Here is a 15,071-nt window from a genome sequence, read left to right on the forward strand (position 1 = left end):
TGTGCCTTCCCAACTTTAATTGAGTCACCTATTGTTTTTCTGTACCTTTGTTACCAAACTATTGTGGGAGGTTTATGTTAGCTGTTCATTAGATGTACTCATATTACTGTTTACAACAGCTTGCATTGTTTAGGATAATGTGATTAGGCTCTTACCCGATTTTGTGTGGTATATATTCTGTGTGAATTTACAATAAAAGTCAGTTCTAGTTTGCATCTAAGCTAGTGTCGTCTAGTTCTTGGGTGCAATTCTCAGCTATAATACCTGGTTCAAGTCAAGGAAGCTGTATCTTGGTGGCTGCTGGGTGCCAGGCATTCCGTCACAATGCCTATCCCACCTCTACCCCAACAACTATAGATTGTCTCATGGAGCCCTGTCATGGGTAGAATGCGTTAGAAACGTGGCCACAGGCCAGCGGTTGGCAAGTTATCAACTAAAGGGGGCCTCAAATGCGGCCCCTGACGTCACCACGTAATGTTCAATATACGCGATGCTGTAGAGGAGTGTCAGACTGCAGATCTAATAGAGGAAACGAGGGTCAGAGAGTGAGGACGGGATACATTGTTGGCGGGGGATATGCTGCAGAAGACAATACAAAACTGGGAAGATTTTACGTGAGGCTGGTAGAGATCATCGCTATTACCCTAATCAATGTTCCCACTACAGACTGCTGAGGGAAGCACATTATATACCACAAGGTCCCTCGGGCCGCAGGTTGGGCACCAGGACCAAAGGTGGGAGGTTTGTGGTGTGTGCTGTATCCTGCGTCTGTGAGCTCCACCGCAGGGTGAAGGAGAAAGTGGGGGAACATACAGAAATCGCCTGGCTGTGGACATCGTCCTGAAAGGTCAACCACCCCTGCACAGCCTGTAAATCGCTCACCCGGTTGCGATTATTAATGTGACGACACAGCTCATCCAGGTCCTTGTTTCCAAGCTGATGATCTTTTGTATTCTTGTGGATAGCAGCCAGGAGAAGCCGGTGCACAACAACATCAGCATAGCGGCGGATTGGTGAGGTGAAGTGGGTATATTTGTCAAGGGCCAAACCTAAAATCATACAAAATTCAAGACACATAAAATGATACAAAGTAAAAAAAAAAAACACACAAGAGTTTCCTCTAAATAACAGGGTAAAAGACAGCTTTCTACTTTTATTTTATGGCGCCAAACTTCAGTGCTTAAAAATCTCTAACTCTAATTTTTTTTTTTTTTTTTTTTACAGATTACATGTTTAGAGTTACAGAGGAGGTCTAGTGCTAGAATTATTGCTCTCGCTCTAACAATTGCAGCGTATATAATCTGTGTGTATCTGGCTCTGATACTAGCCACTCACCTCACGTCCCTGCAGCACTGGACCCGTGAAGGGCACTCAACAAGAGTGTCAACTATGCCCGACCTTTCCTCCTCTCTTCTCAATTCATAATCTGTATTATATAGTTTCTACGAATTAAAATTGATCTATGTATGCAGCAGGTAAACCCTTCAATTATCCGCCTCTCCTCCGTTCATTAAAGTAGAACTTTTTATTTCTTTAATTTTGGAGTAAAGCACGGTTATAACCCCTGTCCATTTTTGCCATCTGTGTCCCATCGCAGAGATTTCCCTTCACTTCCTGTCCCATAGCGAAACAGGAAGTGAGAGGAAATCCCTGCAAATGAAGGCAATCCCTTGGAGACCCCCAGGTCACCAGAACTAGTGTCCCCATTGGAAGATTTCCCCTCTATTACTTTTCTGGGGACAACCCAAAATTAGGGATTTCCTTTTACTTTCATTTTCAATAATGATAAACAGGACAATAGGAGAGGGTGAATCTCTCTAATGGGGGGCACAGAAAGCAATAAAAACTGACAGGGGTTCTAATCCCTCTCCACTCCATCCAAAAAAAAAAAAAAAAAAAAAAAAAAAGTTGTATACTTTAATAATTTTTCATTCATAAAAATAATAATAAAGCTTCAATGAATAGAGGAGGGGGGGGGGGGGGGCATAGTCTGTGCCTATGTCGCAGGTCCACAACTGGTACTAACCCCCGCAGCACTGGAAGATGAAGCGCCAAATGACAGCGGCCCTTTACCATGTGATCAGCTGTGTCGAATCACAGCTGGTCACATGTAAACAGATTTGCCTATTATCGGCTCTCCTTTCCTCACATGCTCTGTGTGAGGAAAATATTGCTGTTAACTGGCAAGCCTGTCAGCACATTCAGTGCCCTGATTATCAGTGCTGCATCAATAGGGCCCATCAGTGCCCCCTCAGAGCCCATCAGTGCCTCCTCATCACTACCGCCTATTAGTGGTGCCACCTATCAGTGCCTCCTCATCAGTGCCACTGTCTATCAGTGCTGCTTGCTTATTTGCAAAATTTTATAACAGAAACTAAGGTACATATAGGTACAGTGTTGCATGACCGTATACTTATCATTCAAAGCACGAAAACTGTATATTGGCCTGAGCAGGAAGGGGGTGAAAGTGTCTGGTATTGAAGTGGTTAACCACACCAATTGACAATTTGTGATGAGAAAGGAAAGGCACACATTACTGCACTGTGGCGCTCACCATAGTGATAGAATTCCTCCTCGCTGTACGATCCGGTGGAGAAATACTGAGCGTTGGACATGGCTTGTGTGGCCATCGATCGCAGCAGCCGATTCACCATAGGGTCAGAAGGGTCATTTGCCTCATCCAGGGAATCTGCCAGAGATTTATTAGACCTGGGAGAGGAAAAAACAAAAAGACAAAAACATATTGTTAGGCACAAATATGCCGAAGGACCAGGTAACCCCCCCCCCCCCCTCTAAAATAATACGGTTGCATAAGTGTGCACACCCTTACATTAATACTTGTTGAAGCCCCTTTTGATTTTATTAGAGCACTCAGTGTTTTTGGGTATGAGTCTATCAGCATTGCACATCTTGACTTGGCAATATTTGCCCACTCTTTGCAAAAACACTCCAAATCTGTCAGAGTGCGAGGGCATCGCCTATGCACAGCTGTCTTCAGATCACCCCACAGATTTTCAATGGGATTCAGGTCTAGGCCATCTCAAAACTTTAATCTTCTGAAGCCGTTCCTTTGTTGATTTGGATGTATGCTTTGGGTTGTGGTCATTCTGAAAGATGAAGTTCCTCTTAAGGTTTCTAGCAGAAGCCTGAAAGGTTTTGTGCCAATATTGACTGGTATTTGGACCTGTTTATATAATTCCCTCTACCTTGACTAAGGCCCCTGTTCCAGCTGAAGAAAAACAGCCGCAAAGCAGGATACTGCCACCAGCATGCTTCACGGTGGGTATGGTGTTCTTTTGGTGATGTGCAGTGTTGTTTTTGCACCAAACATATCTTTTTGAATTGTGGCCAAAAAGTTCATCCTTGGTTTCATCAGACCGTAACACATTTCCCCACATGCTTTTGGGAGACTTCAGATGCGTTTTTGCTAAATTTAGCCGGGCTTTGAGGTTTTTCTTCATAAGAAAAAGGGTTCCGTCTTGCCGCTCAACCCCATAGCCCAGACATATGAAGGAGAGATTGTTGTCACATGTACCACACAGCCAGTACATACCAGATATTCCCGCAGATCCTTTAATCCTGTAGGCCTCTTGGCAGCCCCCCTGACCAGTTTTCTTCTAGTCTTTTCATCAATTTTGGAGGGACGTCCAGTTCTCGGTAATGTCACTGTTGCCATATTTTCTCCACTTGATGATGGCGGTCTTCACTGTGTTTCACGGTATAGCTAATGCCTTGGAAATTCTTTTCTACCCTTCTCCTGACTGATGCTTTTTAACAATGAGATCCCTCTGATGCTTTGGAAGCTCTCTGTGGACCATGGCTTTTGCTGTAGGATGCGACTAAGAAAATGTCAGGAAAGACCTACTAGAACAGCTGAACTTTATTTGGGGGTAATCTGGGGCACTTTAAATGATGGCAGGTGTGTGCCGACTCCTATTTAACATGAGTTTGAATGCGATTGCTTAATTCTGAACACAGTTACATCCCCAGTTATAAGAGGGTGTGAACACTTATGCAACCATTTTATGTTTTTTATTTTTACTTCCCCCACTGATTTCAGTTACTTTTTCAATTGAGCTGTACAGTATATAGGTCACATTAAAGATGGGAATAGTTCTGAAATGATTGTCTTATGGACACTCACACAAAGGCGGCTCGGAAGCGAGCACACGCAAGTGCCCCCATAGCAAGCAGCTTGCTATGGTGGGCACTCAGGAGGGGGAAAACCATTACACAGAGTGGGCAAGTATAACATGTTTGTAATTAACAACTTCAATCCCAGGCACTTACCCCCCTTCCTGCCCAGGCCAATTTTCAGCTCTGTCGCTTTTTAGTTTTTCTTAGTTTGTTATAAAATTTTGCAAGGGTGTGCCAGTGTTCAATTACCTAGTGATACCCTATATAACCCATCAGTGATTACTGAGACTCTGTCAAATGATGTACGAGAAAGAAAAGCAAGTTTTATCCTTCAGAAATGGGCACTGATGAGGTGGCACCGATGATAGGCACTAATATGCAGGACTGATAGGTGGCACTGCCAGGCATTAATGATGGGCACAAATTGGCATGATTTTTGGGCACAGATTGGCATCCCTGGTGGTCATCAGTGGTGGTCATCCTGGAGGGGCTGCGCTGTTAATCAGCGCAGACTCCCCCTGCCAGGGGAGCGCTGATCGACTCTCCTCTACTCGCATCTGTCTGTTGCTAGTGAGGAAAATCCGATACATGGCTGTTCCTGTTTACACCATGATCAGCTGTGATTGGACATGATCTCTTACGGAGACTCTTTACCTAGATCGGTGTTGCTGTGTGTCAGACTGGCACGCCGCGCCAGCTGTTATTCTAACAGACGTCATACGATGTCCAGTCAGGATAACGGAACCGCCGTCCAGCCATCATTTTGCAATAGGCCGGGCAGGAGGTGGCTAAAAAAAAAATTAATACTATAAACCTTTAGAATCACTTTAAAATGATGTACTTAGAAATCCTACTTACCGAGTGTCTATATGAAACCCTTTAGCTTGTGCGCACGCTTTGAGTTCTTTAAAGAATTCCTGACGTGGGGGTGGATGAAGTCGGAGTAACGCCTGCTGAGGGAAGCTCTCCCAGATCTTCTTGGCTACCCAGTGATTGGCTAAGATCATACATTCTGCTATAGTCTCATGCACCTGTAAAGGCTGCTTAGGAACCAAGTCATCAATGCTATTCTCCACCCCCAACTGGACCCGAACTTCGACCCCTTCCAGTTCCAGCGCTCCGCTCATATCTCTCCGTGTCCGGACGGCTCGAGCCACCTCTGTCAGTTTACGTATCGCCCACAGGAGACGGTCCAGTTTTTTGGAGTCCTGAGAAACCGGCTGAAGTTCAGGGTCAGTATTTAGCGGCTCCAGATCTCCATCCAGCAGCTGCTGAGCCACTTCGTAGCTCAACTTGTAGCGGGAGCGGATTATGGTTCTGCCATACCACACCCTTCTGATGTCATACGTGGTGCCGTCCAACTCCCACATTACACTCACCGCATACCTAGGACAAAACGAGAAGATAAAAAAAAATAAAAACATAAAAACAAACATTCTACGTACCGACAATACAAACATCAACCAAAAAAAAAAAAAAAAAATGACATCAGAAGACAGAAACGCAAACTTATATGAACACAATGATTCTACCTGCAAGTTTAACACTTTATAATTTAAGGAATTCCCTTTAACCGTTGGTTACCAGAACCAACGTCCTCATTGGAAGATTTCCCCTCTATTACTTCTCTGGTGGCAACCCACAATTTGGGATTTTCTTTCACTTTCAACGAAAATGGTAAATGGCACAAAGAGAGGGGGAATCTCCCTAATGGGGGACGGAGACAGCAATAAAAACTGACAGATGTCAGTTTACATATGCATTCGCTTCTGCGTGCGAGCACGCGGGGATGGGGGCACTTTAAAAAAATTTTTTTTTTTATTGTTTTTTACTTTTAATTTTTGACACGTTCCCCTTAAATTATTTTTATCACTTTTTTTCCTATTACAAAGAATGTAAACATTCCTTGTAATAGGAATATAGCATGACAGGTCCTCTTTATGGAAAGATGTGGGGTCTATAAGTCCCAAATCTCTCCTCTAGGCTGGAAAGCATGAGATAAAAAAAAAAAAAAAAATATGAGTCTCTCCAGCCGAATACACGGCAGTGTTTACAAGAGAGTCAGAGAGATGACCGGGGACCATCTGGTCCTTGGTTAGCTCTATGGTAAACTTCCGCTGCTTGGCTGATTCCTTCTCCAGCTCACTATTCGCACAGGCGAGCCAGTAGAAGCATCAGAGGGCGGCAGGGAACGTCCCCTCCCGCCGCCTGTAAAAACAATCAATCAAGCGGCTGAGCAGCCGCAACGATTTTTTTTTTTTTTTTTACATGACAGGGAATTTTCGGCAGAAAACTAAGAGCTCTGAATGATGCCTGCAGCTGCACCCATCATTCAGGTTTAACCACTTAAACTCCAGGACGTCATATGACGGCCATCTAAGGAGCGGAGGTTAAAGCTGGAGTTCCACCCACTTTTGAAAGGTGGTCTAAAGACCACCTCTCGTTTTTGGATTTTTTTTAGTTTTTTTATATAGTGCCTTTTTTTTTTTAAGTACTAAGCATATATCTGTTCCAGTCGGGCCATAAGCGGCAGTGTTAATTTTGTCGCCTAAAACATTTTAGTCGACGAAATGAATACTATTTTAGTCGACTAAAACAACCGAGATGACTAAAATACGACTAAAACCAAATGGCATTTTAGTCTTGACTAAAATGGGACTAAAACTAAAATGCCATTTTATTCAAAAGACTGAGACAAAAACCAAGTTGAAATTTGACTTCAAAATGAACACTGGTCTGTAGTGCATGTTCATAACTCAATACCATAAATAATAACATTCGATTTTTCACTCCAGCACTATATAATGAGTTTTGAAATTGCAGAGAAATGTTAACTAACGCATTACAACTTAACCATTACACCCATTAGATTTTAGATGACTAAAATTAGTTTTAGTCAACTAAAACGTACTGGAGATTTTAGTCGACTGTAAACATAGGACATTTTAGTCAACTAAAATGTACTGGGGATTTAGTCGACTAAATACGACTAAAAACCAAAACAATTGCAGAAGACTAAAATGGGACTAAAACTAAAATGCCATTTTAGTCCTAAGACTAAAACTAAAATCGAAATTTGATGCCAAAATGAACACTGGTAAGAGCAGGACGTCATGTCCTCTTGTGCGGCGACTGGACTACTGCATGGCTGTGTGGGAAATGACAGCTAGTCACCCACGGGGGGAAAGTACAGCTGGGATCAGGTGGGTGGGAAGGGTGTATGGTGTTAGGCCACCTTTTCATTTTTTCTGAAAAGTTAAACTTGCACTTTAAAAATGGATCTCTGCCCCTTTTTGTAACCCCTGCTTACCTGGTTGCAGGTCCTACATATTTTAAGAAGGTACTCACCAGCCTAGTAGATCCAACGTTTCTGTCTCCCGCTCAGTCCTGCACCACCATCTTCTTTGGTGGCGTCACCTGGAAGATGTTGGCTAGTCTAGGTTCAGCCAGGGGCTTCTGGATAATGAGCTGCCTGGCCACGCCACCCCTTTTAATCAATGAAGGTCTATGCCTCCTATACACAGTAGGCCAAGCGCACATCATTTGCCTAGACGAGTGCTGTGCATGGGGGCAAGCCCTTAGAAATAGAACTGTGATGCAGAAACTGCAGGTGGAGTTTACACTGAATTAAAAAAAAAAAATGAACAAGTCGAGAAATATTTACCAGTCTGTGACAGTAGAGGGTGCTACTGCCATCAATAGGTATTTCGGTGTTTAATAACAGCTGCAGCACGTTCTACAGTTTATGCTGTAAATAAAGCCAAGTGGTAATATCAGTGAACACAGTTGTCCAATCAAAATGCAAACTGGTGCTGAATGACCAACATAGCATCGCGCTGGCTGTGTATCAAAAACGACAGAAAGTACTGTATAATCTAATAGAGAACCTATTACAGCAATCCTGTCACAAGCAGAGCTGGATAATTAGGGAATCATTTCCCCCAAATAAATCATAATGGTAACATGAAAGCAGAGTAAGGGGTTCTACGAATACATGGGGGTGGGGAAGATTAGTCAAATGACTTTTTACTGTAGCTTTTAGCATTTTAATTGAAGAAAGCAATACCAGGCGCATTTTTAATCAGGTAAAAGCGTGGCTGAAACTGTAATCTGATGGGAAACATACAAACTGAATTAATCAAAGCGAAATTATCACAGACAAGTAACTCGTGACAACTAGGATTTCACTTCTTACTAGGTTCCATCTTATGGAACGCGGCCTTTTATTGTGCTTTATTGAATAAACCTAAATATACCTATAAATCCTTCACTTATACTTTACAAAGTTTTTTTTGTACATTTTACATAGTAGGGAAGGGTCAAAACTCCTCTCAGGTTATTTTTTTGTAGGATATTTCCCATTACTTTCTGTCTTGGAGAAGCAACAGGAAACATCTCCCAATAGAAATTCCCATCTTACACAACTAAAAATGTGTCCCCATTAGACGATTTACTCTTACCCCTTGCTGTGGTGACCAATACAGGGGTCTCCAAAACCATCCCAGATGTAGCCCTTTGCTTGCCTTTATCTGGCCCTTGAGGCACCATTCCTCCCACCGACACCAATGATGGGGCGCTATTCCTCCCACCGACACCAATGATGGGGCGCTATTCCTCCCACCGACACCAATGATGGGGCGCTATTCCTCCCACCGACACCAATGATGGGGCACTATTCCTCCCACCGACACCAATGACGGGGCGCTATTCCTCCCACCGACACCAATGACGGGGCGCTATTCCTCCCGCCGACACCAATGATGGGGCGCTATTCCTCCCGCCGACACCAATGATGGGATACTATTCCTCCTGCCGACACCAGTGATGGGGCACTATGCCTCCCACCGACACCAGTGATGGGGCACTATGCCTCCCACCGACACCAGTGATGGGGCACTATGCCTCCCAATGACACCAATGATGGGATGATATTCCTCCCACCAACACCAGTGATGGGGCACTATTCCTCCCAATGACACCAGGGAGCTCAGCCTGAATGACAGTTAATTGGTCGTTTGCTTAGAATGTTTGGAGACCCTTGCTTTAATATAATGAATTTCCACTCACTTTCTGTCTCCCTGACAACTGGTCTTTAGGAAAATAGAGAGGGGGAATCTCCCCAACAAGAGCACAGACAGCAATAATAACTTGAGAGAGTGGCTGGCCCCCAAAGAATGCCTCAAATGCGGCGCCTGACATTACTAAAAGCCCGACCAAAATATATGTAATGCTTTAGAGCAGGTATATGCAATTAGGGGACCTCCAGCTGTTGCAGAACTACAAGTCGCATGAGGCATAGCAAGACTCTGTCAGCCACAAGCATGACACCCAGAGGCAGAGGCATGATGGGACTTGTAGTTTTGCAACAGCTGGAGGGTGCCACTAATTGCCTATCCCTGCTTTAGAGGACTGTCAGAGACTGCAGACCTAATAGAGGAAATGAGGGACGGGGAGTGAGGACAGGATACATTGTTGGCTGGGGAGATGCTGCAGAAGACAATCAAAGCTGGGACTATGTTACATGGAGGTAACACTACACTACAGACTGCTGAGGTTCAAGGGTGGCACATCCTGTACCAAAGGGCTGCAGCTTTGGCACCAGGAACTCTATACAGGCAAAAAGTTCAGAAGGTCAGGGACTTTATTACAGAGAAATCTGTGTACAGTGTGTATAATAATGCTATACTTTGGTGAACTCCACATTACCTGTCAACACCTCCAAGCAAGGAGCATAGATCTGCACTCAGGATAGAAGGCAGCATGTCATAGCGACGATCGGCGAGGTAGTATGTTGTAGCTCTGTACAATAAGAAAAATCATATTGGATACAATGTTAGATAAAGACAAAAATAGAAAGGCCAGGACATACCTATTGGGAGAAAAGGGGGTATTGCATTACTCAATCCTTGACCACCCTGTAAATATACGGTGAGCTGGGGGCAGGAACAGGCACAATCACGTGCCTGTACTTCGAGCATTTCTTCCAGATCTAGGGAAAGCATGAGTGTGCCCCCCTGCCAACCTGTCAGACACGGCATGAGTTTGGCAGTAGATTTCAGTCAATAATTTCGGCTGACACCTGCTAATCAGCTGTGTCCAATCACACACCGAGTTCTGTTTACACAGAACTTATTTGCATAGGAACAGCATCCTGGCTGGTTCTTCTCCCTGAAAAGCAGGGAGAAAAAACAGCCAGATAAGTAAAAGCAGCGCATATTACACATTGTTAGGGCTCATTTACACTTGCTTCTGCTTCACACATTAAAGGTGTCTACCGATTCTACATGTTTTTTTTGATGCGTTCTTGATAGGTGGTCGACCAATATCTTTTTTTATCAAGGAAATACCGATTTTTTCAGCCGCCTTTCAGGCTGATATTGGGTTCCCGATATTCTGTAGATTTAACAATTTTATTTTTACACAGTCCTTTTAATTTTTTTTTTTTTTTTTAAATCACTTTTATTGCAGTCACAAGGAATGTAAACATCCCTTGCGACAGTAATAGGCAGTGATAGGCACTCTTTATGGAGGGATCTGGGGTCTATAAGACCCCAAAATCTCTCCTCTGCACTTGAAAGTATTCAAAACCCCTCCCTCTGCTTGTACCAACAGCCGAGCGGCTGCTTAGCCGTATCGGTTGTGCTTACAAGAAAGCTGACCGCCCGCTCTAAAGAATGGTACCGGGGTGATGTCTGCAGCGATCACCCCGGTACAACGCCTTGAAGCAATAATCAGTAAGTATGTGACCCATACCAATTCTTGAAAAAAATAAAAAGTGAAGATCGGCCTCACCGATAGAGATTATAATATTCTCTCTCTCTCTCTCTATATATATATTTTATTATTTTTTATCACAGTCTTTATTAGTTTATAAAATAAAAAAATCCAAAGCTGATCAATTACCACCAAAATAATAAAAGCTCTGTTTGTGTGGGGGGAAAAAAAGAAAAAAGATATACATTTCATTTGGATACAGTGTTGCATGATTGGACTTGACGACTTGCGCCTATTTTTCTACACCACCTACTATATAAACTATGTAACATACACCAACATTACAATAGGAATATTGAGCACCCTTTTTCAGGCCCCCCCCCCCCCCCCCCATCCATTCATTGGAAGTCCCCACATTCCCCATCTTTATCTGAATGGAATTATACTCTTAAACATGAAAAGTTGATATATTCCCACCTAGGGACTTCTCATAAATTCATAAATAGTGCCCCATCAAATAACTGTGGACCAATTACTTAAATACTGTAATGAATCTACCCAACCTTACAGTTACTAACTTAAAGAGTAACTCCAGTTTTGTTGAGAAAAAAAAAAAAAAAAACCCTCCCCCTCTGGGTGATCTCTGTACATTGCAGGGATTTTTACAAACTTTGTTGCAGATTTCTACCTTTTGTTTTTCTGTAGCATTAGCTGCGTGTTTCTGTGTGCCCTTTTGCACAGTTAATCTAATGAGAGTGATTCCACAATTATCAATCAGCTGCTGCACCTGCAGGTCACTAAGTGGCAGGGTCTGCATCCCTTTAGACAAGATTTCCCTTTGGGAGCATCACACCAAAAATCTGTTTTTTTTCCCCCTCACCCTTTAACCACCACGTCACATAATATAGGGTTGGAGCTGCAGGCATCATCTCAGTATTAACATTTTCAGCTGGCGATTCCATTTACAGTAGAAATGATTTGAGTGGCTATAGAGCCACCCAATCACTTCTACAGGTGGCGGAACGGAGTTCTCTTCCCATTTTCTTGTATGAGCACCTTTGGTTAAAATATTTTAAAGATTTAAAATTGAAGTGGATCCTGAGGAATCTCTTATCGGGCGAAACGTGTCGATCCACCTGTTCTTCGCTCTCTATATACGCGGTTATATGCTGTATTCTGCATGCTGGAAATGTAGCTACTGACAAATGTTTTCTTAATGGTAAAATAAAAATATTTTTTATGATTTTTTATTTTTTTTTCCTTTTTGATTGTTTGGGCACATTAACCCCTCAATAAAACAAATGTTTATGCCTGAACACAATCGTGCAACTTTAACATGCGTCAGTAAAACCGTACAGATCACAACTACTGTGTGCTTCCAGCACAAAGACAGATAAGCAAATATGCGGCCCCACAGAAAAAAGCCCAGTTCAGTAGGGCCGCATATATGTATACTGTCAGCGGGAAGTGGTTACAAGCCCTATTCCCAGGGTCTCTTCATTTTGAGATATTTTGAGTAATTTTCTGCTGTTTAAAATAGGGGATAGTGCCACTAATATTTGGACAAGCTTCTCCACCCATTGTAACGTATACCCAGGTAACAACGATGCTTTACTTCTACTGACCTTGCTTTTGCTTCCATATCAGTGTAAGAGTTCGGCTTCACAAAGTGTGTGACGTCTGCAATATGAACACCCAGCTCCAGGTGCCCATTTTTGAGTTCCCGAATCGACAAAGTATCATCTACATCCTCGCAGCCCTTTGGGTCGATACTGAGCACCAAATGAGTGCTGCGCAGATCATGTCGATCTCCTTCTTCTGGTGCCACCCGCCATGGGTTCTCTGGACTGTTTGTGGGCATTTCTGACAGCTGCAGAGAGAGAGGCAATGGCAAAAGTGTAAAGCTCTGAACACTGGTGTCGTTATGGGGGTGCGGACCGCACCCAGGTGGCACCTGCCAGAAGGGTGACACCAGGGCCGGCAATAGGGGAGGCACTCCTGGGCCCTATGTATGTCCTTAAATATGTATTTACTGGCCCCTTCTTTTTCTGAATTGGAAACAGTGAGTGATCGGTATGGATCGCTCCGGTGTCCATTAATAATTGAGCATAGTAAACTGTTTACTGTACTTCAGTTTATGAATGAACAGAAGTCTATCTCCGGTTCATTCATCTTTAGTGTAGCTGAGGCCACAGAGAACTGAAGAATCTGTGTCCTCAATTCCTCTCTTTGTCTCAACGGTGAGATGTTAAGGGTTTTTTCAGACTGACATTTCATCCAACCCCGCCAAACAGCATTGAAAAAAAAATTAAAAAAAATTATATACAGCAGAAGAATAATAAATAAAAATTATTATTACTACAACTTAAAAAAATGTAAATAAAATAGAAAAACTTTTTAACTTTGTAAAAAATAAATAAATACTGAAAAAATTATTTTTACAAAAACATGTAATTTTTGTAATTCTGGGGGGGTGGTTCCCCATGTTTTATCCCGCACCATGCGACACCAACTTAGTGACACCGTTGGCTCTGAACCAACATAATTCTTATAAACTTTACAAACTATGGACTGAGGGAGGGGTGCCTCAGTCACAGTTTTCTTTCTGCTAAACGTTGACATAGGCCTTGATCACATGGGGTGATTACGTGTGCCCCATGCAGGGCCATGTTTTACGGGAACAGAGATGCACAGGTATTGCACGCTTCAGTGCATCAGCAGCCCTATTGTGGTCTATTGGGACACAGCTGATGTGACTCAATGTGACATCCATGTGGGTGCAGGTCCCCAAATGTACACAGGGTGTGTGCATTCACACCCACACGGATGTCATATTGGGACACAATGGCTGCACAGACACACGTGTCCCAACAGAAAACAATGGGGCTGCCAGCACAGGGATGCATGCAACACCTGTGCATCCCAGCCCAGCGTTGGTAAAACATGGCCCTGCACGAGTCATGCATGCGATCACCCCGTGTGAACGGGGCCATACAGCGACTTACATATTTCGGCATTATAATCTACTAAATTTGAAACAAACTATTATATAACACTGTGAAGGTTATAACTCAACCATTCGTGATTAGAACTGACCTGGGCTTCGGAGAAGGGCTTCACACTAATACTATTCTCCACCAGAATACTTTGAATTTCCGTCTCCAGGTCACCAATGGGTCCTAATGATCTCACAAAGTGTCCATTAGGATACAGAGAGGTAGACTCCCAGGAATCGATTCGTACCACCACCCGGCAATCCTGTGTAGATGAAGATGGAAATAAAAATACAATAATAATATTCTATCAGCACAGATGTCTTCTCTTTAAACTTCTGCTGGTAATGGAATAAATTTCCACCAGATCAAGAGACACGGTTATATCAATTGGTTTTATTCCTTCGCTGTGTTGCAATTCTACGACCATTTGCAATAACCGACTAATCCTGTTATATTATTCAGCCTCAGCTATGCAATTTGTGGTCTTCCAGCCACTAAATGCCCCCACAGCAAGCCCACAAAGTGGCAAGGCTAAAAGGATAAGTACGTTTTTTTGTAACATGTTCCAGCTCCTCCCTCTCCATATCCGCAGTCACAACCATGTGTAGGGCTTCACCCACACAGCTGCATCATTCATTCACAGAGTTTTGCAAATGAATGAACTACATCTACTGTTGGCCTCCACAGCCGACAGTTTTTTTTTCTAGAAAAATTACTCAAAACCACTGAACATTATAAGATTTTTTTTTTTTTTTTTTTGCAGAGACACTAGGGATGAAATGATGGTCATTGCAACTTTTTATCTCGCATGGTATTTGCGCAGCAATTTTTCAAACACATTTAAAAAAAAAAAAAAAAAAAAAAAAGAAGAAAACAACATTTTCATGCATTGAAACAAAAAAAAACAAAAAAACAATGAAGTTAGCCCAATGTTATTACATAATGTGAAAGATGATACGCCGAGTGAAAAGATTCCAAACATGTTACGCTTTAAAATTGCACACACTCATGGAATGGCGCCAAACTTCGGTACTTCAAAATCTCCATGAGGGACCCTTTAAATTTTTAACAGATTACCCATTTAGTTACCGAGGAGGTCTAGCATTAGAATTATTGCTGTCGCTCTAACGTTCGCGGCAATCCCTCACCTGTGTGGTTGGAACGCAGTTTACATATGTGGGCGTGACCTATGTATGCGCTCACGGGGACGCTTGACTTTTTATT

The 15,071-nt window shown here is 43.0% G+C and overlaps 1 protein-coding gene across 1 annotated transcript in view; it reads right to left on the reverse strand.

The window, feature by feature from the left end:
• Window positions 1-15,071, reverse strand: part of LOC143958210 (DIS3-like exonuclease 1) — a 94,337-nt gene that overhangs the window by 9,438 nt on the left and 69,828 nt on the right. The window contains 6 exon segments of the mRNA XM_077467687.1: window positions 883-1,049; window positions 2,555-2,709; window positions 4,996-5,523; window positions 9,844-9,936; window positions 12,477-12,721; window positions 13,948-14,109. Of these exon segments, the coding sequence (XP_077323813.1) occupies window positions 883-1,049; window positions 2,555-2,709; window positions 4,996-5,523; window positions 9,844-9,936; window positions 12,477-12,721; window positions 13,948-14,109 (1,350 nt within the window).

This window comes from Lithobates pipiens, unplaced genomic scaffold, assembly GCF_037356315.1.
Source record: "Lithobates pipiens isolate NorthernLeopardFrog02 unplaced genomic scaffold, aLitPip1_a1.2 Scaffold_6, whole genome shotgun sequence".
Taxonomy (NCBI): domain Eukaryota; kingdom Metazoa; phylum Chordata; class Amphibia; order Anura; family Ranidae; genus Lithobates; species Lithobates pipiens.